Below are 23213 nucleotides of genomic sequence, written 5' to 3'. Positions count from 1 at the left end.
ATGGTCAGTAAATGGTGGAGCTGGGATTTAGCCAAATTAACTAGAACTGCCAGGACTAGCTCTGGAACCATGGCAGTACTAGTGAATATGTTGGTCATCTCCAGTGTATACTGCATGACACATCTGAGTGTCATTTTCTGTTAAAAAAAATTTTTTTTTTGAGACGGAGTTTTGCTCTTCTTGCTCAGCCTGGAGTGCAGTGGTGCGATCTTGGCTCATCGCAACCTCTGCCTCCTAGGTTCAAGCAATTCTCTTGCCAGAGTCTCCCGAGTAGCTGGGATTACAGGCATGCGCCACCATTCCCGGCTTATTTTGTATTTTTAGTATAGACGGGGTTTCTCCATATTGGTCGGCTGGTCTCGAACCCCTGACCTCAGGTGATCTGCCTGCCTCGGCCCCCCAGAGTGCTGGGATTACAGGTGTGAGCCACCCTGCCCAGCCTCTATTAAGATTTTTTAAATGGGGCTGGGCACGGTGGCTCACACCTGTGTTCCCAGCATTTTGGAAGGCTGAGGTGGGCGGATTGCCTGAGCTCAGGAGTTCTTGAGACCAGCCTGGGCGACATGGTAAAACCCTATTTCTACAAAACGTACCAAAAAAATTAGCCAGGCATGGTGGCACATGCCTGTACTCCCAGCTACTTTGGGGGGCTGAGGTGGGAAGATCGTTTGAGCCCAGGAGGTTGAGGCTGCAGTGAGCCTAGATCATGCCACTGCACTGCAGTGGAGGCAACAGAGCAACACCCTGTCTCAAAAAAAATAAATAAATAAGAAAAAAAAAGAAAGATTTTTAAAAAGTAACAATTTGAAAAAATTTTGTCTTTTTCTATTTCTTTGCTTCAAAAAATTTTTTTAAGTAATTTTGAATCGCTCACATGCAGGGTTTTTTGTTTGTTTGTTTTGTTTTTTGAGATGGAGTCTCACTCTGTCGCTCAGGCTGGAGTGCAGTGGCACATGATCTCAGCTCGCTGCAACCTCTGCCTCCTGGGTTCAAGCAATTTCTGGCAAATTTTTTGTATTTTTCATAAAGATGGGGTTTCACCATGTTGGCCAGGCTGGTCTTGAACGCCTGACCTCAAGTAATCTGCCCACTTTGGCCTCCCAACGTGATAGGGTTACAGGCATGAGCCACTGCACCTGGCCACACGTAGATATCCTTAAAGCACCTCTTTTCAACAATCAGTCTCATCCAGCCTTGTCATTTCACAGCTGGGGAAACTGAGGCCCAGAGAGGGCTGGGATCTGGTCCTGGGACTGAATGAGGTAATAACTGAGTTGTGATCAGAGTTTTGGCAATGCCAGTCAGCCTTCTAAGACTTTTTCTTTTCTTGTTCCCCTACATGAACTGTCACACAATCTTCTAAAATTTTCTGTTTTAAAACCCTAAATAATAATGACATTAAGTTTTCAAATGGCTTCCACATGGACGTGATCTCATTAGCAGTCCTCTGAGCTGTACTTTTCATCTTTGGAATGAGGATGTTGATGCCAGTACCCAGGAGGTTAAGTGACTTGCCCAGAGTCCCGCAGCAAGTCAGTGGCTGACCTCTGGCCCTGTAAACCGGAATCTTAATCTGAGAGAAACTGAAACAGTGGAAAGAACCTGGCTGCTGACTTTCCATATGACTGTGGGCCCTTGTTTCTCAGGCCTGGGTTTCCCCAGCTGTGGTATAGGAATGTATATCTTGTGTATCTGTATCAACTTCTACTGTTGATGCTTTTTTTTTTTTTTTTTTTGAGATGGGGTTTCCCTGTTTTGCCCAGGCTGGAGTGAAGTGGCATGATCTCTGCTCACTACAACCTGCTTCACGTGCCCTCCACTGGATTCAAGTGATTCTCCTGCCTTAGCCTCCCGAGTAGCTGGGATTATAGGTGCCTGCCACCGTGCCTGGCTAATTTTTTTTTTTTTTTTCCCTGAGATGGAGTTTCACTCTTGTTGCCCAGGCCAGAATGCAATGTCGTGATCTCAGCTCACCGCAACCTCCGCCTCCCGGGTTCCAGCAGTTCTCCTGCCTCAGTCTCCCGAGTAGCTGGGATTACAGGCGCGGGCCACCACACCCAGCTAATTTTGTATTTTTAGTAGAGACGGGGTTTCTCCATGTTGGACAGACTGGTCTCAAACTCCTGACCTCAGGTGATCCTCTCTCCTTGGCCCCCCAGAATGCTGGGATTACAGGCATGAGCCACTGCGCCCGGCCTGTTGACGCTTTAAAAATGAAACTGCACAGGAGCCCCTCAAATAAAGCAGCAGGCTCTGGATGAAGTGGGAACGGGCCTAATTTTGTTTGACAGCTCAAGGACACCTACCCACCCCAGGAACTTCATCCAGGCCAGAGTGTAGTGGCGCGACCTCAGCTCACTGCAGCCTCAACCTCCCAGGCTCAAGTGATCCTCCCACCTCAGCCTTCTGAATAGCTGGGACTACAGGATCACACCGGGCTATTTTTTTTTTTTTTTTTGTAGAGACAAGATCTCACTTTGTTGCCCAGGCTGGGAAACCATATGATTTTTGGTTTTGTTTTTGGTTTTGGTTTTGGTTTTTTTGAGACGGAGTCTTGCTCTGTCACCCAGGCTGGACTGTCGCCCAGGCTGGAGTGCAGTGGCCGAATCTCAGCTCACTACAAGCTCCGCCTCCTGAGTTTATGCCATTCTCCTGCCTCAGCCTCCCGAGTAGCTGGGACTACAGGCGCCTGCCACCTCGCCCGGCTAGTTTTTTGTATTTTTTAGTAGAGGCGGGGTTTCACCGTGTTAGCCAGGATGCTCTCGATCTCCTGACCTCGTGATCTGCCCGTCTGGGCCTCCCAATGTGCTGGGATTACAGGCTTGAGCCACCGCGCCCAGCCTGTTTTTGTTTTTGAGAAGGAGTCTCACTCTGTCTCCCAGGCTGGAGTGCAGTGGTGTGATCTCGGCTCTCTGCAACCTCTGCCTCCCAGGTTCAAGCACTTCTCCTGCCCCAGCCTCCCAAGTAGTTGGGATTACAGGCACATGCCACCACACTGAGCTAATTTTTATATTTTTATATATTTTATTAAAATATAAAATTATTTGTTTATATTTTTTATATATGGAGTTTCACTATGTTAGCCAGGCTGGTCTCGAACTCCTGACCTCAAGTGATCCACTCGCCTCAGCCTCCCAAAGTGCTGGGATTACAGGCATGAGCCACCACGCCCAGCCAACCATATGATTTTTAAGGCCCCTTGCTGGAGGATCTGCCTTTGAGCTTCGGCAGGTTTCTCCCCATCTTTTCCTACTGTCCCTGCTTGGATGGCCTCTTGAGAAAGTCAGGAGGGTTTTTTGAGTTGCTTAGGGCCCTAAAAGAAGAGTGCGAGGGCTGAGGAATCACAGATTAATAGCATTCTTGAGCTGGAAAGACCACAGGAGCTGGCCAGCCCTGAATCCTTCATGTACAGATGAGGTAACTGAGGCCTATGAGAAACAGGACCCCACCCCTGCCATCCATGGTCACCCAGCAAGTCAATGGTGAGGCCAGGCCTAGAACCTCTCAAGACTTTTCCTTTCTTTCTGTGTGCTCTTTTGTCAGAGTAAAACTCTGGGTCCTCTCATGTGCTGCTGGGGAGCTATAAATTGGCATAGTCATTTAGGAGGGCAATTTTGCAATGTCTATTAAACATTCAAAATGTGTCAAACATCTGTCGCCCCACAATTTCCATTCTGTGAATTCACTGTATAAAAATATTTTTATAAGTTTTTTTAAGACAAGTTCAAATATGTTTGCTATAACATTGTGATAGTGGTGAAAAATTAGAAGCATCCTCAATGACCTTTAACATGGATTAATTAAGTGGATGTGTGGTACGTTCACACTATGGAAGATTGTAGCTTTTAAAAAAAGAATAGGGCCAGGCACTGTGGCTCACGCCTGTAATCCTAACACTTTGGGAGACTGAGGCAGGTGGATCACCTGAAGTCAGGAATTCAAGACCAACCTGGCCAACATGGCAAGACCCCATCTCTACTAAAAATACAAAAATTAGCCAGGCATGGTGGCTTATGCCTGTAATCCCAGCTACTCAGGAGGCTGAGGCAGAAGAATCGCTTGAACCCAGGAGGCAGAGGCTACAGTGAGCTGAGATCACATCACTGCACTCCAGCCTGGGAGACAGAGCAAGACTCTGTCTCAAAAAAAAAAAAAAAAAAAAAAAAAAAAAAGGGCTGGGTGCAGTGGCTCACACCTGTAGTCCTAGCACTTTGGGAAGCCAAGGCAGGCAGATCGCTTGAGCCCAGAAATTCAAGACCAGCCTGGGCAATATGCAAAAGCCTGTCTCTACATAAAATACAAAACTTAACCAGGCATGGTGGCATGTGCCTGCAGTCACAGCAACATGGGAGGCTGAGATGGGAGGATCACCTGAGCCTGGGTGTTCAAGGATACAGTGATTTGTGATTGTGCCACTGCACTCCAGCCTGGATAACACAATGAGACCGTGTCTCTAAATAAATAAATAAATAAAAGTAATAAATAAAGAAAAAAGTAAAATATTAGCAAGACCTGTTTATGTAGTGTGATGCCATTTGGAGAAATTATTTTTCATTTGTCTATCTGGGACAAAGTCTGGATAGAAGCCGGACTGTTCACAGTGATCTCAAGGGGTAGGATCAATAGGGGGCCTTACTGCTTCTACTTTTATTTAGAAATGTTTGCTTTTTTGGAAAAAAAAAATGTCTATATTACCTTTGCAATTAAAAAAAAAAAAAAACGTGGCTGGGCGCAGTGCCTCATGCCTGTAATCCCAGCACTTTGGGAGGCCAACGCGGGCAGATCACTTGAGATTAGGAGTTTGAGACCAACCTGGCCAACATGACAAAACCCTGTCTCTACTAAAAATACAAAAATTAGCCAGATGTGGTGGCGTATGGCTGTAATCCCAGCTATTCTGGAGGCTGAGGCATGAGAATCACTTGAACCCCGGAGGTGGAGGTTGCAGTGAGCTGAGATTGTGCCACTGCACTCCAGCCTGGGCAACAGAGTGAGTCTCTGTCTCAAAAAGCCCTAGTATAGAGCAGGGATCAGCACACTACAGCCCATGGACCAAATCCTGCTCACAGCCTATTTTTGTATGTTCAAGAATAGAGTTATAAAAAAATACGCAGAATATACAACAGAGTCCATATGTGGCCCACAGTGCCTACAACATTTACTTTCTGGCCCATTACAGAAGAAGTTCGCCAATCCCTGCTCTACAGGAAAGGGCAAGGGTGGTTGTGAGTAGTAATTTAGAGCCTGAACTCTTTCTTGCTATATAACTGGGAGGGTCTGTGCTTCCTTTCCCCATACCCCATTTCCTCTTCCTGCAGGAGTTAAGTATGACATTGACCTGCCCAACAAGAAGATCGGCATTGAATCTGAGCACAGCGTGGACACTCTGCTTGCAACCCTGAAGAAAACAGGAAAGACTGTTTCCTACCTTGGCCTCGAGTAGTAGGCACCTGGTCCCCACAGCCCACAGGATGGACCAAAGTGGGCAGGTGGGTAAGGCCCCCTCACTTGCTGAACAAACCTGCTGCTCACACCTCTCATCAGAGCTAACACCTTGGCCTTTGAGAGCTTGAGTGGAGCAGAAGAGCCCCCTGGGTTCTTTTCAATCCACTGTCTACCTTCTTTGAAGTGGTTACAAATATTTTATTATTGTCTAATGCAAATCACAAGTTCAGGGAATTCTTACAGCCCCTGTGAGTGGACAGAGCACTGTAAAGTCTCCCAGAGTCCTCTTTCGGACTTGGGGGTTGCAGTTCATGGATAGCAGGGTTTAAGTTTACAGTCTATGACCCTAAGCAGTGCATTTTGGCTCCTTTGTTTGTTCGTTTGTTTGAGACGGTGTTTCACTATGTGGCCCAGGCTGGAGGGTAGTAACTCTTCATAGGTGTGATCATAGTGCACTATAGCCTTTAACTCCGGGGCTCAAGTGATCCTCCTGCCTCAGCCTTCTAAGTAGCTGGAGCTGTAGGCACATATCACCACACATGGCTCTGGCTTTGATAAACTGACTGTCTCATCAGAGTTGACACTTATGCCTTGGGCCTTATTCTCCTGTGCCCTGACCAAGTGAGTTAATACAGACTGTGCCGCCCTCTCTACTTGAAACTGTTAGCTTCCTGAGCATGCCCTCTGTCCAGACTGGTACAAAAACAATAGCATGTTTGAGCTAGATGTTCCCTTCACTTTTATGTAATCCAGTGAGGCAGTAAGGGGCACTGTGCCACCAGTCTTCACTCTGGAACCAGGCAGACCTTACTCATTGATCCAGCCAGTCTCAGCAGGGCACTTCTGGCTGCCATTGCCCATGTAGCACATTTGACTCGTGAATTACAATGATCACCACATCTCTGATGTGGTTTGGTGCCCTGACTGTGACTGAGAAAAATGAGGCCAAGAGAGGGGAAGCGATTCAACCAAAGTCCCACCCAGGTGAGTGGCAGAGGCAGGAAGAAAGTCAGATATCCTGAATCGGGGTTCTGTAACTGTTACTGGTGGCATTGTCCCTGTGAATGGGCCCACGGAGACCCCGCAGACAGAGGCCAGCCACAACTGACTGGTAGGTCCTCTTCGAGGATAGCCTCCTTCCCAAAGGCGTACATTTGGAACCTGAGCCATGGCAGTGTTCTGTGTATGTGGTAACATCACATGCAAGTCACAAGATGTCAGATGCATCTGTTTTCGTCATGCACTTTCCATCCATAGATAGAATGCATATTCAGGAATGAGCCCAGGATGAATAACGAGGAATCTGGGATTCTGATTCCAACTCTGTCCTCATTTCACACTGACTTTGGGGACTTTTTACATTACAGAGATTTGGTCTTCCCATCGGTAAAATGGGGCTAACACCTCCAACCTGCTTTCCTGCCTTGTGGGGATTGGTGTGCAATCTCTCCACATATGAAGGCTTATCCTCTAGGGAAGTAAAACATCAGCTGTTTCCAGCATGTTGAAGAACAGTGTTTCTTACATCATTCCTCTACCCCTAGGGTTTCGTAGGGAGGGTGAGTGGATGGGGCTCTGCACCTTCCATAGCTCCCAAACAGCCCTGTGTCATATTGGGCTTCCTGTAAGATTGTATTTTATGAAAATGCTCTGTAACAAGAAGGAATGGAGGGAGAGAAGAAAAAAAAAAACTCTTCCTGAACTAGCTATATACATGGGGGAGCCCTAATGCACACATCTTGGATTAGAAACTCCAGGCCTCGGCATATGAATTTTTTTAACTAAAAAAGTAATATCTGTTGGATGTAAACCATGTGTAGCTTAATGTGTTTTTCTCATAGAAAACATGTTTTCTCATGTTATTTTATTGAGATGAAATTCACAAGACATAATAATTAACTATTTTAACCCATTTATGCTGAATATTGCAAAGTTTTTTATGTGAAAAATCAAACCTTGGTGATGACCTTGAGCAGTAGGATATAAATAACTCCCACAAGCTTAGCATTCCAATAATGGAACACTAGGCATAAATGGGCTAAAGTCTATCATTTAGTGGCATTTGTTGCATTCACAATGTATGACCACCACCTCTCTCTGGTTTCAAAACTTTTTCATCATGTCAGAAACACACCCTATATCCATTAAGAAGTCACTCCCCACTACCCATTTCTCCATCCCCTGGCAGCCACTAATTTGCTTTCTACTACTACTCTGGATTTGCCTACCCTGGACAGATCATATAAAAGGCATTACATTATATGTGACCTTTTTGTGTCTGCCTTTTTCCATGTAGCATAATGTTTTCAAGATTCATTCAGGTCATATCATGTATCTGTAAATCATTCCTTCCTATGGCTTAGTAATTTTCATGGCACTTTTTATTTATTTTAGATTTTTTATGATAGGAAGTTTCAAACACATGTAAGTAGAGTGATAGAATGAATCCCCAAGTACCCGTCACCCAGATCCAACAATTAGTGTTTATTTCACCAAGGCCTGTTATTTTTTGATAAAAGCACTCTGTGACAAGAAGGAATGAAGGGAGAGAAGGAAAAAAACTCTTCCGGAGCTATCTATATCCATGTGGGGGAGCCCTAATGCACACATCTTGAATTAGAAACTCCACTGTCCTCATTGTTTCATCTGGGTAATGAAACACCCAGATTATTTTGAAGCAAATTCTAGACATCATGCCCACTCCCTCCTGCCCAGATTGTTTTGAAGCAACTTCTAGACATCATACAATCTTATCTGTACATATTTCAGTAACCATGTATTGTATGGAAAGGCTCCTGGAAATTCAGATGCACAGTACTCAGTAAGAATCACCTAAATAAGCCAGCTTTAGTCCACGTGCTCAGGCAACATGTCTTTGAAGTCTGCTCTAAGAGGTTCCTCAGTGACCCACTTGAAGCCAGGCTTGGGAACCTCAAAGATAGAGTGTTTATTGGTTTTGAAGTCACCTTAATCATCTGACTCTTGGCAGATTTATTTGCTCATGCTTTTGTTCATTGCCTTTCCAACATAAACTGTAACAGGACAGGGAGTGCTGTTGACTGAGTATCCTGGCAGCCCTGGAAATTCCCCACAAGAGGGCTTTGGCAGTGATTGGCTTAGCAAGGTTAATGCGTTCCAGCCAACCTGAGTATAACAGGTTCATGGGAGTATAACAGACTTCATGGGAGCAGTGTGCAGGGCTGGACATTGGGGTTCTAGTCCTGCCCCTGCATCTGCACCCTAGGTTTTCCCCTCACCCCTGCCTCTTTGTGCATTTATTGCCTTTGCAATATCGCTATGTCCACAGCAGATGGCGCCTTTGTTCCACCTAACTTTCCGTCTTTCCTAGGATGCTGATCCTCCTCCCCTGGCTTCCAGACAGACCTGGGACTTGGCAGTCATGCTGGGCAATGGTGTTCCTGTGGAGACCCTCAGTTGTCCTATTCCTTCCTAGCTTCCCCGCAATAAAATCAAGCTGCTTTTGTTGGAGATGTTGTCTTGCCTAGTCTTGGTGTTGCTTGCTCACATGTAGGTGGTTACGCTTACTCGGGTTGGAGTTTTGAGAGTTCCCACCTGGAAGTCAGACACCCTGTAGATTCTGATTCTTTGCTGTGTGATCTTTAGCAAATCACTTCCCCTCTCTGGGCCTCATTTTTTCCTCACCTATAAAGTAAAGGCATTGACCCAGAACAGTGATCCCCTTTCTTTTCACCGGTTTCGTAGATTTCATATTTTGAAAAACTTTTGTCTATCAGGTGAATTGCACAAAAGGTTATCAAATGTTAAGGCAAGTGGAATAGTGGGAAGAGGCTGTGGAGACAAACTGCCTGGGATAGAGTTCAAGCTCCAGTACCTCCCAGCTGGGCCACTTAACCTCTCAGTGTCCACAGACATAAAATGTGATGATAGCATCTACTGCAAATGGTGGTTGTGGGGATTAAATGAAGTGATACGTATAAATCAATTAGAGCAGTGATTGCTGGTTAAAAATCACTCAGAAAATATTAGTGATTCATTTTTGGCTTTTTGTTTGTTTTGAGATGGGATTTCTCTCTGTCATCCAGGCTGGAGTGCAGTGGTGCAATCAGGGCTTACTGCAGCTTTGACCTCCCGGGCTCAAGCAATACTCCCACTCTTGCCTCCCAAGTAGCTGGGACTACAGGCACATGTCATCATGCCCAGTTCACCTTTTTTTTTTTTTTTAGTTTTTTTCTAGAAATGGGGTCTTGCTATGTTGCCCAGGTTGATCTTGAACTCCTGAGCTCAAGCAATCCTCCTGCCTTGGCCTCCCAAAGTGCCTTGAACTCCTGCCCTCAGGTGATACACCCGCCTCAGCCTCCCGTAGTGCTAGGATTATGGGTATGAACCACTGCACCTGGCTGCCACTCATTTTTAAAATATTTCATTAGTCAAAAATCTGTCACAATGGCAATTTGAATTCCAGTCAGGCTGAGTCAGGTTGAAACTAGTCAGGTTGGAGTGCAGTGGCATGATCATAGCTCCCTGTAACCTCTAACTTCTGGGGTCAAGCAATCCTCCTGCTACAGCCTCCTGAGTAGATCTTATATACTCTTAAAAATTATTGAGGATCTTGGCCAGGTGCAGTGGCTCACACCTGTAATCCTAGCACTTTGGGAGACTGAGGCGGGTGGATCACTTCAGGTCAAGAGTTTGGGACCGGCCTGGCCAATATGGTGAAACCCCGTCTCTACTAAAAATACAAAAATTAGTCGGGCGTGGTGGCACATGCCTGTAATCCCATGTACTCTGGAGGCTGAGGCAGGAGAATCGCTTGAACCCAGGGGGCGGAGGTTGCAGTGAACTGATATTGCATCACTTCACTCTAGCCTGGGCGAAAGAGCGAAACTCCGTCTCAAAAAAAAAAAAAATTAAAAATTTATCAAACAGTTTTGGTTATGTGGGTTATACTACATTAGAAATTACAACAGGAATTTTTAAAACAAAAATACCCAGGCACACATCCCATTAGCCATTGGGACTAGATGAAGTCACTGCATTCATTTAGACTCTGGAAAACTTTACTGTACAATTGTTAAGGAGGAAAAGGCATCTTACAGAAGCTTTTAAATTTAACCTCATGTGCCTTCTGAAAGGCTCTTGTGGGTCACATGTTGAGAATCACCACTTTAACCATTTATTGGGCACTTACTGGGGACCCAGGTCGGCTGGAGACTGGAATAAGACCTGGCTCTGCACTTGACCAGCTCAGACATGGGACCAGCCACCTCATCTATCTCATGGGCAGTTTCCTCATCTGCGCAATGCATAATGCCTGCACCTCGGGGAATTTAGTAGCCAGAAATAACATTTTATTTCAACTCTAAACTGATTGCAAGCATAATTTCCATCCCATTATGAAAGTACTAAACAAATCTCAGGGCCATTTCTGCCTTTGTGGCCCCTCGAGTTCAGGGACTCCTTCCCAGCCCACAAGGTAAATGTGTTTCTTGACCACCAGATGGCAGTGTCTCCTGGACTTGACCATCCACAAAGAAGTTTAAGACAGTTTCTTTTTAAAGAACAGTTTCTCTGGGCTCTGAGAGAACAAACTTGATTTTTTCCATTTTTAGTTGCCCTGGAGGTCTGGTGCAGACCGGCTGGCCCATTGGGAACGGCCAAGAGTTGAGACACTGGTGCTTCTTAGAGTGAGTGCTTCTCAGAGGGGTTCATTTCCTTTGAGTTCTCTCTACACCACTCCCAGCTGAAATCCAAGTTTCTAGCTGAGGCACTTGGCTCTGTTCTTCCAAGGCCACAGAGGCATTAGGGAAGCTCCCACGCCTGCCAGCAGCCCAGCTGGCTGTCCACGGAATGAATGAATCACACAGCGGAGCTCAGGCTTCTGCAGGAGTGGGGATGGGGAGCAGATGTGTCCACATATTTCTCTGGGGCTTCCCCGAGCACTTGGCCCTAGCCCACCCTTCTAGGCTTTCTCACTCCTCACTGCAGCCAGCCAGCCCGCTTCTCAGGTGGCTTGCTTTTGTTCATGCTGCCCCCTGTAAGTAGAATGATCTCTACTAGCCTCCCTTGTCCCCATATACAAATTCCTTTCCCTCCCTTACATACCACAGCCTCCATGAAACCTCTCCACAGCTGGAAGTAATTTATGTCTCCTCTTGGCCCTCAAAGCATTTATCTCACAAACTTCGGTGTTGTGGCAAAGCTTTCTGTCCACGTATCTTTCCTGGCCTCGAGGATCAGCCCAAGCATCTGTTCCCTCTGTACCCAGAGCAAGCACTTAGGGAATATTTGATGAGTCATGGCTACCATTTGGGGGATGCCTATTTAGTGTGTCATGCCCTTGCATTGATCTCATCCCATCCTTACCTAGATTCCATAAGAGAGCGAGCTAAGGCAGACCCTCACACGTGGTAGGTGCTCAGTAGGTGTTGGCCCAGGTAATTTGACGGAGGAAGAGATTGTCTCTTCTAATCCTTCTAGCAGGTTTCTATTTTTGTCAAAGATCCCTGGTTGTGAGTACAGCCTCCCCTAGGGTGTTCCCAGTAACCAACCCTTGTTTCTGGGCTTGATGGGGTGAAGCTCCCACCAACTTTGCTTTGTTGACCTACCCATTTGCCTGGTGACCAGAGCCTTGGCTTGTCCAGTACCCACGTTACCATGACTGGAGAGAAACTACCCTGGCCCTCAGTATGGGGTGAAGCCTGGGGGCTGTATTTGGGGGAGGCTCCCTTCCTCACATAGGTGTGAGCCACAGGGGGAGCTCTGACCTGGCCTGGCTCCCCATCAGCATGCTGAGTGAGCTTGAGCAAGTCTTTTGAATTTTGAAGTGGTGTGTGTGTGTGTGTGTGTGTGTGTGTCGTTTTTCTTTTTCTGAGACAGGATCTCTGTTACTCAGGCTGGAGTGCAGTGGCACACTCTCCGCTCACTGCAACCTCCATCTCCCAGGCTCAAGCAATCCTCCCACCTTAGCCTCCCAAGTAACTGGGACCACAGGCACACACCACCATGCCCAACTAATTTTTACATATATATATTTTTTAGAGACAAGGTTTCACCATGTTGCCAGGCTGGTCTCGAACTCCTGGGCTCAAGCAATCTGCCCGCCTCAGCCTCCCAAAGTGTTGGGATTACAGGCATGAGCCACCACACCCAGCTGAAGTTTTTTTTAACTGCTTTTTTGAGGTATAATTTCATTCAATAAACTGCACATATTTAAAGTGTAAACTTTTTTTGCTATCTCCTACCTAAGGAATAAAGTGTATAATTAAGATACATATATATCTAACACATACACATACATACACACACACTCATGAAACCATCACCACAATCAAGATAGTGACCATATTAATCACCTAAAAAGTTTCCTGGCACCTCTTGGTAATCCCTCCCACCCTCTCCTTGCCCCCAAGTAACCACTGATCTGCTTACTGTCACTATTGATTAGTTTGCATTTTCTAGAGTTATATAAATGCAATCACACAGTATGCTCTCATTTTTGTCTAGCTTCTTCATTCAGCATAATTATTTTGAAATGTTATCTTTTTATCACTGAGTAGTAGGTATTCCACTGAATGAATATACCAGAAGGTGTGATTCATTCCTCTGTTGAAGGACATTTGTTTCCAGTTTTTTTTAACTGCTTTTGTGCTATCAAGGTTTCCAAGGGTCCTACAGGGCACAAGGGAAAGTCTCAGTGAGCTGGCCTCTTCCAACCTAACACACCCAAACTCAAACCAGAGCAGCTCAACTCATAATTTTATTTGTATCTTTTAATTAATTAATTAATTTATTTTTTTTTTTTTTTGAGATGGAGTCTCGCTGTGTCACCCAGGCTGGAGTGCAGTGGCCGGATCTCAGCTCACTGCAAGCTCCGCTTCCTGGGTTTATGCTATTCTCCTGTCTCAGCCTCCTGAGTAGCTGGGACTACAGGTGCCCGCCACCTCGCCCGGCTAGTTTTTTGTATTTTTAGTAGAGACGGGGTTTCACCGCGTTAGCCAGGATGGTCTCGATCTCCTGACCTCGTGATCCGCCCGTCTCGGCCTCCCAAAGTGCTAGGATTACAGGCTTGAGCCACCGCGCCCGGCAATTTATTGTTTAGAGATGGAGCCTTGCTGTGTGGCCCAGGCTGGAATGCAGCAGTACAATTACGGCTCACTGCAGCCTTGAACTCCTGGGTTCAAGTCATCATCCTATGTTGGCCTCCCAAAGTGCTGGGATTATAGACATGAGCCACTGTGCCTGCCCCAACTCACAATTTTATCTACTGGGCTTCCGCCTACAGCCCCAGTGGTACTAAGCCATGTTCTGGACTTCAGCAGATCCGGCTTTAAATTTCTTCACCACTTAAAAACTGTGTGACCTTGGGAAAGCTCCTGATTCTTTTGTGCAACTCAGTTTCCTATTCTGGAAAACGGGGGTCATAACTACTCTGACCATTGTGAGAATTAAAGATCTTCATGTGCCTCATTCTTGATAATGGCATTCCACACATAAAACTTTATGTCTGGCCAAAAAGTTTCACAATTATACGACTTGAAGTTTGAAAACTGAAGTCTGAAAAATTTCAGATCTAGATTATTTCACCTTCGGCAGATTATGAAAAGTAAAATGGAACCTCAAGATTGTGCCGTGTGGGAGGTGAATGGTTGTTCAGGTCACCGCCCTCTCCATGACATTCGCCTTTAATTAGTGCCAGTCTCTAAAAGACTCAAGTCTGTAATTTCTTGGGAGTGTCCATCGGAGCTTCTTTTAGATTTCCATGGCTTTGAGGGCTGTGGCCGCTTAGTTTAAGAAGACAAGTTTTCTAATCTTCTTCCTCAGAGAAGGAAAGTCTTCATGTCCCTAGGTGAATCTCATGACTACTGACTAGGGCCTTGCAATAAAATCAAAGCCTCTAAAAATAAGGATGTTACCTTCCATTGGTCTGTTTATCATGGGCTCCAAGGATCTTAATCCTTTTAGAATCGTAAATCCCTTGATGCCTAGAAGTAAGCTGTATCTTGGATAAGAATGCTGGCTCTGCAGATAAACAGACTGTTTACCAGATGTGTAAGCTCAAGCAAATAGCTTAACTGTCCAGGACAAATGAGCTGGGCACGGTGGTAAGTGCCTCTAGTCTCAGCTGCTTGGGAGGCTGAGGCAGGAGGATCACTTGAGCCCAGGAGGTCATAGCTGCAGTGAACTACGATCACGCCACTGCATTCCAGCCTGTGTGACAGAGCAAGACACCATCTCTGAAAAATAAATACATAGAACTGTCCAGGACCTCGGTTTTCACACCTGTAAGGTGAGAGTAATACCTTCTTAGGGTGAAGTGAGAGGACACGTGTACATAGAAGGAGCTCAGTTTTGCTGTTGTTATTATCATTGTAGGATCTTAGGAACAGATGTCCACATGCCCTCCTTCTGATGGGTGGTCCATGAGCCTTCCTTCACCTGCACGGCAGCCCTGCCCCTGAAAGGGAGCACTGTGAGCTGCTGGCTCTGCTCTGGACAGCTCTGCCAGGGGAAGTTCTGATGTGGAACCCACCCTTATCTATATCCCTGGCAGTTCTCTGGACTGGAACTGGGTTTGTCTTGATATGTGGGGCATCAGCCTAGCCCTTCCCTGTGGTCATTCCTCAGAAGCAGGTCTTTCCTTTGTCCTCCCTACTACTCCCTTTCTGCTCCACCTCCCAAGGCAGATCCCAAATTCCCTCCTCAGCCATTCCTTGGAGAAAGAGTTTTGAATGAGCATGACCGCCTGGTCACTAGTCCCTTTGTTGATGCCTTTTTGAGAGTAGAAGCTGAGAAAACATGGAAAAGCCAAACCATTCTGGGCCTCCGCTGATCCTCTCCCAGCTCACAGGGTTCCTGACTCCTAAGGAGAGAGCTTACTGGGGGAAGTTACTGACGGATGGCTGGAGGTGAAAGGTTAAGGCTGGGAGCACAGCCTGGAATCACACAGAAGGAACCCAGGTGGGCTACTCCCTCTGTTCTTATCTGGGGAATGTGGCTCTGGATGGTACCTACATTGGAAATAATGCATATAAAGCACCCAGCATGGTAGGGGCTCATCGAAGCCTGGCTTCTCTGTTGTGTTTTTGTTTTGAGACAGGGTCCCACCCTGTCACCCAGGCTGGAGTGCAATGGTGTGATCATGGCTCACTCATTACATGCTTGACCTCCTGGGCTCAAGTGATCTTCCTATCTCAACCTCGCAAATAGCTGGGACCATAGGTGCATGCCATCACACCTAGCTAATTTTAAAATTTGTTTATAGATATGGAGTCTTACTTATGTTATCTAGGCTGGTCTCAGACTCCTGGGCTCAAGCAATCCTCCCACCTCAGCTTCTCAAAGTGCTAGGATTACAGGCGTCAGCCACCGCACCTGGCCTGGCTTCTCCATTTTACACCTTTGAAAACGTGTCCCTGGATCTTACAACTTTGTAAAAGGACTGAGCCTGCTAGGTCAGCCTACTTCCAACATCAAGCCTGGCCCCTACGCTTTCCTCAGACCCCTTCCAGAGTCCAATTTGGTGACAACCCTCACTGAAGCACTGGTTTGTGGGTATATGACTTCTTTTTTTACCAAAACAGAAGCTGTGCTTCTCCCTGTGTTCCTAGTAATTAGAGAGGCCACTAAAGCTGTTGAGATGGCAAGGAGGGCTGGAGGTGGAAGGTTAAGGCTAGAAGCACAGCCCAGAGTCTCCAAAAGCTCAAATTCACCACACCCCACCACCCACCACCCTGAGAGCTGAGAAATCCCCCTACTGCCATCTCAAGCCTCTGCCTCTGCCTCAGACCAAACCTCCAGAGATGTCAGGGGCCTTGGATATTCTAAAGTGTTAGAACTGTAAAGTCCTTTTGAAATCAAAAGTCCTACTGCCTCATTTTTTGTTGTTATTAATGCGAATACCTACTATGATATTACAGGATAACTGTAAAAAACTAAAATAATTTTATTTATGTGACACCCTCCCCCATAGTCTCCATATGACAAAGAAAATTCTCTCTTACAGTTTGGAGTATATCCTTTTTAGGCTTCTGTAAATATATACAATATAAGTAAAGCTAAATGGTGATATATGGTAGTGTTTCATATAACTCAGGTTCCAGAGTTAGACTAACACCATATTTTATTGACAAGTTATGTAAACCATCTAGCCCATTGTTTCCCTAACAGTAAATTGAGGATAATAGCATTGACCTCATAGGGTGGTTCTCAGAATTAAATGAGATAATCCACAGAAATCATTTTGCACAGAGGGTGGCATGCTATAAGCACTCAATAAGTGCTAACTAACCATTTTATTAGTATTGATGGTTTATTGCCTGCTTCTTTCACTAACCGAATAGTTAATGGACGCATTTTCATATCAAGTTTTATTTTCATTTCAGAGCAACATTGATCTCCTTTTCTTAACAAAATAACTTTTAATAATTTTTTTTTTTTGGTAGCGATAAGGGGTCTCTCACCATGTTGCCCAGGCCAGTCTTGAGCTCCTGGGCTCAGGCAATCCTCCCACTGTGTCCTCCCAAAGTGCTGAGATTACAGGTGTGAGCCACTGCACCCAGCAAATTTTATTTTGGAATAATTTTAGATTTATAGAAAACTTGGAAAGATAGTACAGAGAGTTTCCATATATCCTTCACTTAGCTTCCTCTGATGTTAATGTCTTACATAACTATGACACATTTGTCAAAACTAAGATCTAATTGGTACATTGGTACCAAAGCTCCTTGGCACATTGTTTTTTGAGATGGAGTCTCACTCTGTTGCCCAGGCTGGGGTGCAGTACAGTGATCATGGCTCACTGCAACCTCTGCCTCCCAGGTTCAAGCAATTCTCCTGCCTCAGCCTGCCTGGCTAATTTTTTTTTTTTTTTTTTTTTTTTTTGAGACTGGGTCTTGCTTTGTCTCCAGGCTGGAGTGCAGTGGCGCCATCTCGGCTCACTGCAACCTCTGCCCCCCGGGTTCAGGCTATTCTCCTGCCTCAGCCTCCCGAGTAGATGGGATTATAGGCACGCACCACCATGCTCGGCTAATTTGTGTATTTTTAGTAGAGACAAGGTTTCACCATGTTGGTCAGGATGGTCTTGGTCTCCTGACCTCGTGATCCGCTCACTTCGGCCTCCCAAAGTGCTGGGATTACAGGCGTGAGCCACTGCGCCCGACCTAATTTTTGAATTTTTAGTAGAGATGGGGCTTTGCCATGTTTGCCAGGCTTGTCTCAAACTCCTGACCTCAGGTGATCCACCCATCTCGGCCTCCCAAAGTGCTGGGATGACAGGTATGAGCCACTGTTTGGCTGGTACAGTGTTAACTGGACTCCAGATGTTATTTGGATTTCACCAGCTTTCTCATAAGTGCTCTCTTTCTGGACACAGATCCAATCCAGTGTACCACATTGCCCTTAGTCATCAGGTCTCCTTCATCTCTGATCTTTAAGAGTTTAGCAATCATTTCTTGTTTTTCATGACTTTAATGGTTGTGAAGACTATTGGCCAAGTATGATATAGCCTGTCCCTCTCATTTGGTTTGTCTGGGATTTTTCTCATGATTAAACTGCGGTTGGGGGAAGAATATACACAGAGGTAAAGTCTCCATCTTATTTCATTATCTCAGGGGGTACATAGATATTGACATGATCTATTACTGATGATGTTAGGGTTCCTGGCAAACTCCTGGCCGTGAGGTTCCTGGAAAACTCTCAAAGATCAGAGAAGATTAAGAAGACCTGATGACTAAACCTGATGTGGTACACTGGATTGGATCTGTGTCCAGAAAGTTACGATTTTGACCTTCTCATTCTCTATTCTCAGGAAGTAAGTCCAGCCACATTCAAGGTTGCATATGGAAATAAACTCCACTCCCTGAAGGGACAAATATGTTGTCTGGAATTCTAAGATTTGTCCCTTCTTGCCCATTTAAGTGACTGGAAAGTATTTACTGGCTAAAAAAAATACTGATTTTCATGGCTGGAAAGCATTCCACTGTGCGAATGCACCTTAATTTGTTTAGCTAAGTTATACAGAGTGGTGCATGCATATAGTTCACCGGCACTACACGTCAGTTCCAACCTCTTTCCTGTGTGCTTTCCCACATGTGAGGCTGGAAGGCCAAGCCCCACGTGAACCTAACTTCCTGGTAGTTACGTTTCTCATTGAAAATTAGGTTTCATTGGCTGGGTGCGGTGACTGACGCCTGTAATCCTAGCACTTTGGGAGGCCAAGGAGGGTGGATTGCTTGAGTTCAGGAGTTCGAGACCAGCCTGGGCAACATGGTGAAACCCATCTCTACTAAAATACGAAAAATTAGCCAGGCATGGGGGCATGAGCCTGTAATCCCAGCTACTTGGGAGGCTGAGACAGGAGAATCACTTGAACCCAGGAGACGGAGGTTGCAGCGAGCCAAGATCGTGCCACTGCACTCCAGCCTGGCATGCAGAGCGGAACTCCATCTCAAAAAAAAAAAAAAAAAAAAATTAGGTTTCATTGATTAGGTTCACTCCTGCTCCATTCGGAAGGTGGAAATCAGGAAGAGCCATTGTCCCACAGATTTTGGCTATTCCCGCCCAGCATGGAGACATTGGGTTATTTGGCAGCAGTGTTCCTGTGTCTAGTCACTAGTTTCATAGGTGTTGAGAGGCACTGGTGGCTGTGGCTTCCTGACCCCTTGGATCATAGCCATGGCAGTACACACTTGAACTTCATAGTCCAGCAGCCACCCTCTGCTTCCCTGCCCTCCTGATGGGGCAATGTGGCTGCCCCTCTGGTAGCCAGTTCACCTGCACTGTTCTGAGAGTCATAATGCTGGAAGCTCAGCCTCAGCCCCTTCCTCCAGCCCTTCCAATCCTTTTGTAAGCACCTGATGAAGTCCCTTTCTGAGCTCGGGTGGTGGCTGTGCCCCACAACTGAACTCAGATGGATAGAATGATCTATTAATACGTTGTTTCCAGAACTTATTAAAGTGTATATTGTCTGGTATCAGGTAACTCAGTATTTCCTAGGAATAAAATCCTACAAGTGGAACTGTTAGAGTCCTTTCACTGTGCATATGGCTAAAGTGAAGCAACAAAGAAGTGCAGGTACTTGTCTGAGTTCACATAGGGAAATGGGAGCAGCTTGGGGTGCTCTTTCCATTAATTCAGGCTGCTTTGTCATGGTCATTAAACACCCCGGGCCTGGAGTTTTTCAGGTGAAAAGGAGCAACTCACATCTATTCAAATAACTTGTGACAGAGACTGCCAATTTTCTATTCAAAAGTCTTTTGGCCAGGCACAGTGGCTCATGCCTGTAATCCTAGCACTTTGGGAAGCTGAGGTGGGCAGATCACCTGAGGTTGGGAGTTCGAGACCAGCCTGACCAACATGGAGAAACCCCGTCTCTACTAAAAATACAAAATTAGCTGGGTGTGGTGGTGCATGCCTATAATCCCCGCTACTTGGGAGGTGAGGCAGGAGAATTGCTTGAACCTGGGAGGCGGAAGTTGTGGTGAACCGTGATCGCGCCATTGCACTCCAGCCTGGGCAACAAGAGCGAGACTCCATCTCAAAAAAAAAAAAGCCTTTCATCCCCTTTTCCTTAGTAATAGAACCTAATTTATGGCTGGGCACGTTGCAACCTAAAATAAAGATGACATTCCCTAGGTTCCTTTGCCGCTAAGTGTGACATATAACTAAGTTCTGGCTAATTGAGATGCAAAGAAATTCCAGAAAGACTCCTTAAAATGAGCTGATGCAATTAGAAGGCCCTCACCATTCTTTATTCTTCCTCCTGCCTGAAAGAAGGATGTAATCTAGTAGCCATATCGGGCCATGATGTCACTTTCCTTAGCGCTTGAAGCCATGAGCTAAGGATAGTACCTGGGTCTCCAGAGATTATTATTATTATTATTAATTTATTATTTTTTAGAGGTGGGGGTCTCACTCTGTTGTCCAGGCCAAAGTGCAGTGCCTCAAACTCTTGGGCTCAAGCGATCCTCCTGCCTCAGCCTTTAGAGTAGCTGAGACTACAGGCATGCACCATGGCGCTTAGCTAGAAGATGATGGATTCTATACATGAGCCTTAAACTGTCTATTTCCAGACTTTGTTTCTATGTGAGAATGAAATAACCTTCATTTTTGTTACAGCTACTGTTATTTTGAGCTTACTGGTATATACATACAGCTGAACCTAACACTAACTGATACATAAGCTTGTGTTCCCTGATTTCTTCTGCCCACCCACCATATGCTTGCTTTCATTTGCCCATAATACCAAGATACGCAGGCCTAAAGTCAAGACTGGGATCTGCAGCAGTTGCTCTCACAAGGTCCTGTTTTTTTTTTTGGGGTGTGTGTGTGTGTGTGTGTGTGTGTGTGTGTGTGTGTGCAATCTTGAGCCACTTTAACCCTCTGGGTCTCAGTTTCCACAACTTTAAAAGGAAGGGGTTAGGCTGGACATGATGGCTGATACCTGTAATCCCAACACTTGGGAGGCCAAGGCAAAGGATTGCTTGAGGCCAGGAGTTCAAGATCAGCCTGGGCAACATAGTGGGACCCCCCCAACGCTAAAAAAATTTTTTAAATTAGCCAGGTGGTGGCACTTGCCTGTAGTCCTAGCTACTCAGGAGGCTGAGGTGAGAGGATTTCTTGAACCCAGGAGATTGAGGCTGCGGGAAGCTATGATCGCACCACTGCACTCAGCCTGGATGACAGGGTGAGATCTTTTCTTAATAATAATAACAATAATAATAATAATAATAAAACAAATAAAAGGAAAGGGTTGGTCTACGTCAAAGATTGGCACACAACAGCCTGCAGGCCAAATCGAGCCACCATCTGTTTTTGTAAATAAAGTTTTATTAAAATACAGTCATACTCATTTATGTATTATCTATGGCTGCTTCCACACTGTAACAGCTGAGTTGGAGAATGGCAACGAAGACCATATGGCCCACTTAGCCTAGAATGTTTACTATTTTGCCCTTTTCAGAAGAAAATTGTCTATCCATTGTTGTGGGAAGTCAGGGAGCCTGAACGGAGAGATTGGCTGAAGCCACAGCAGAAGAACATAAATTATGAAGATTTAATGGATATTTATCAGTTCCCAAAATTAATACTTTTATAATTTCTTATGCCTGTCTTTACTGCAATCTCTGAACATAAGTTTTGAAGATTTCATGGACATTTATCACTTCCCCAATCAATACTCTTATAATGTCTTATGCCTGTCTTTAATCTCTTAATCCTGTCATCTTCGTAAGCTGAGAATGTACGTCACCTCAGGACCCTGTGATGATTGCGTTAACTGTACAAATTGTTTGTAAAACATGTGTGTTTGAACAATATGAAATCAGTGCACCCTGAAAATGAACAGAATAACAGTGATTTTCAGGGAACAAGGGAGATAACCATAAGGTCTGACTGCCTGCAGGGTCGGGCAGAATAGAGCCATATTTTTCTTCTCACAGAAAGCCTACAGACGGATGTGCGAGTAGAAGAAATATCGCTGAATTCTTTCCCCAGCAAGGAATATTAATAATTAATAGCCCTGGGGAAGGAATGCATTCCTAGGGGGAGGTCTATGAACAGCTGCTCTGGGAGTGTCTGTCTTATGCGGTTGAGATAAGGACTGAAATATGCTCTGGTCTCCTGCAGTGCCCTTAGGCTTCCTAGGATTGGGAAATTCCAGCCTGGTGAATTCTAGTCAGACCGGTTGTCTGCTGTCAAACCCTGTTTCCTGTTAAGATGTTTATCAAGACAATGTGTGCACAGCGGGACACGGACCCTCATCAATAATTCTAATTTTGCCCTTGCCTTGTGATCTTTTATTGCCCTTTGAAGCACGTGATCCTTGTGACCTACTCCTTGTTTGTACATCCCCTCCCCTTCTAAAATCTCTAATAAAAACTTGCTGGTTTTGCGGCTCGGGGTCGCCATCACAGTCCTACCAATATGTGATAGCACCCCCAGAGGCCCAGCTGTAAAATTTCTCTCTTTGTACTCTTTTTATTTCTCAGACTGGCCGACCCTTAGAGAAAATAGAAAAAACCTACGTTGAAATATTGGGGGCTGGTTCCCCCAATAATCCATGGTCTAGATCAGTGATTTCAAACTGTTCTACAGAGACCTAAGGTTCTGTGAACGTACCTCAGGGAAAAGGGAGGAACTGAGAGTGGGGCTCCAACCCCTGGCATCTTCCTACCAAGACTACACCTCTTATTTGTCAAAGTTAACTAGTTGAGGCCAGGCATGGTGGCCCACGCCTGTAATCCCAGCACTTTGGGAGGCCAAGGTGGCGGATCACCTGAGGTCAAGAGTTCAAGACCAGCCTGGCCAACATGATGAAACCCCGTCTCTACTAAAAATACAAAAATTAGCCAGATGTGGTGGCATGCGCCTGTAATCCCAGCTACTCCAGAGGCTGAGACAGTAGAATAACTTGAACCCGGGAGGGCAGAGGATGCAGTGAGCCAAGATCGCACCACTGCACTCTGGCCTGGGCAACAAAGAGTGAAACTCCATCTCAAAAAAAAAAAAAAAAAAGAAATTACCTAGCTGCATTTTATTTAAACATGTTATTATGGAAGTTTCCAAAAATATCTGAAAGTAAAGTGAATAATATCATGAACCCCATACACTCATCTCCCAGCTTTAAGAACTACCAACTCATAGCTGGTTTTAGTGCATCTTCCACTGCCTGCCTCCATCCCCCACAGGGTTATTCTGAAACAAACACCAGCATCATTTCATTTTATTATTGTATTTCTTTTTTCTTTTCTTTTCTTTTTTTTTTTTGAGACGGAGTCTCGCTCTGTTGC

At 45.4% G+C, this 23213-nt stretch overlaps 1 protein-coding gene across 6 annotated transcripts in view; it reads left to right on the top strand.

Moving 5' to 3' along the window:
* Positions 1 to 22385, top strand: part of ATOX1 (antioxidant 1 copper chaperone) — a 29202-nt gene extending 6817 nt beyond the window's left edge. For 2 of the 6 annotated variants that reach the window (XR_013394964.1, XR_013394963.1), the window contains exons 3-4: positions 5319 to 5493; positions 8795 to 8934. Coding sequence is in view for 4 of the 6 variants with exons in the window: in XM_077937364.1 (XP_077793490.1) it covers positions 5319 to 5443 (125 nt within the window). In the remaining 2 variants the exon portion in view is untranslated. Of the gene's footprint in view, positions 1 to 5318; positions 5494 to 8794; positions 8935 to 22050 lie in introns of those variants that run through there. The other 4 variants (XM_077937364.1, XM_077937363.1, XM_015141270.3 and 1 more) reach the window with 2 other exon arrangements.
* The last annotated feature ends 828 nt before the right edge of the window (positions 22386 to 23213 follow it).

This window comes from Macaca mulatta, chromosome 6 (genome assembly GCF_049350105.2).
Source record: "Macaca mulatta isolate MMU2019108-1 chromosome 6, T2T-MMU8v2.0, whole genome shotgun sequence".
In the NCBI taxonomy this organism is placed as follows: domain Eukaryota; kingdom Metazoa; phylum Chordata; class Mammalia; order Primates; family Cercopithecidae; genus Macaca; species Macaca mulatta.
The sequence above is the reverse complement of the archived record's forward strand: the minus strand, read 5'-3'. Positions and strand labels throughout refer to the sequence as shown.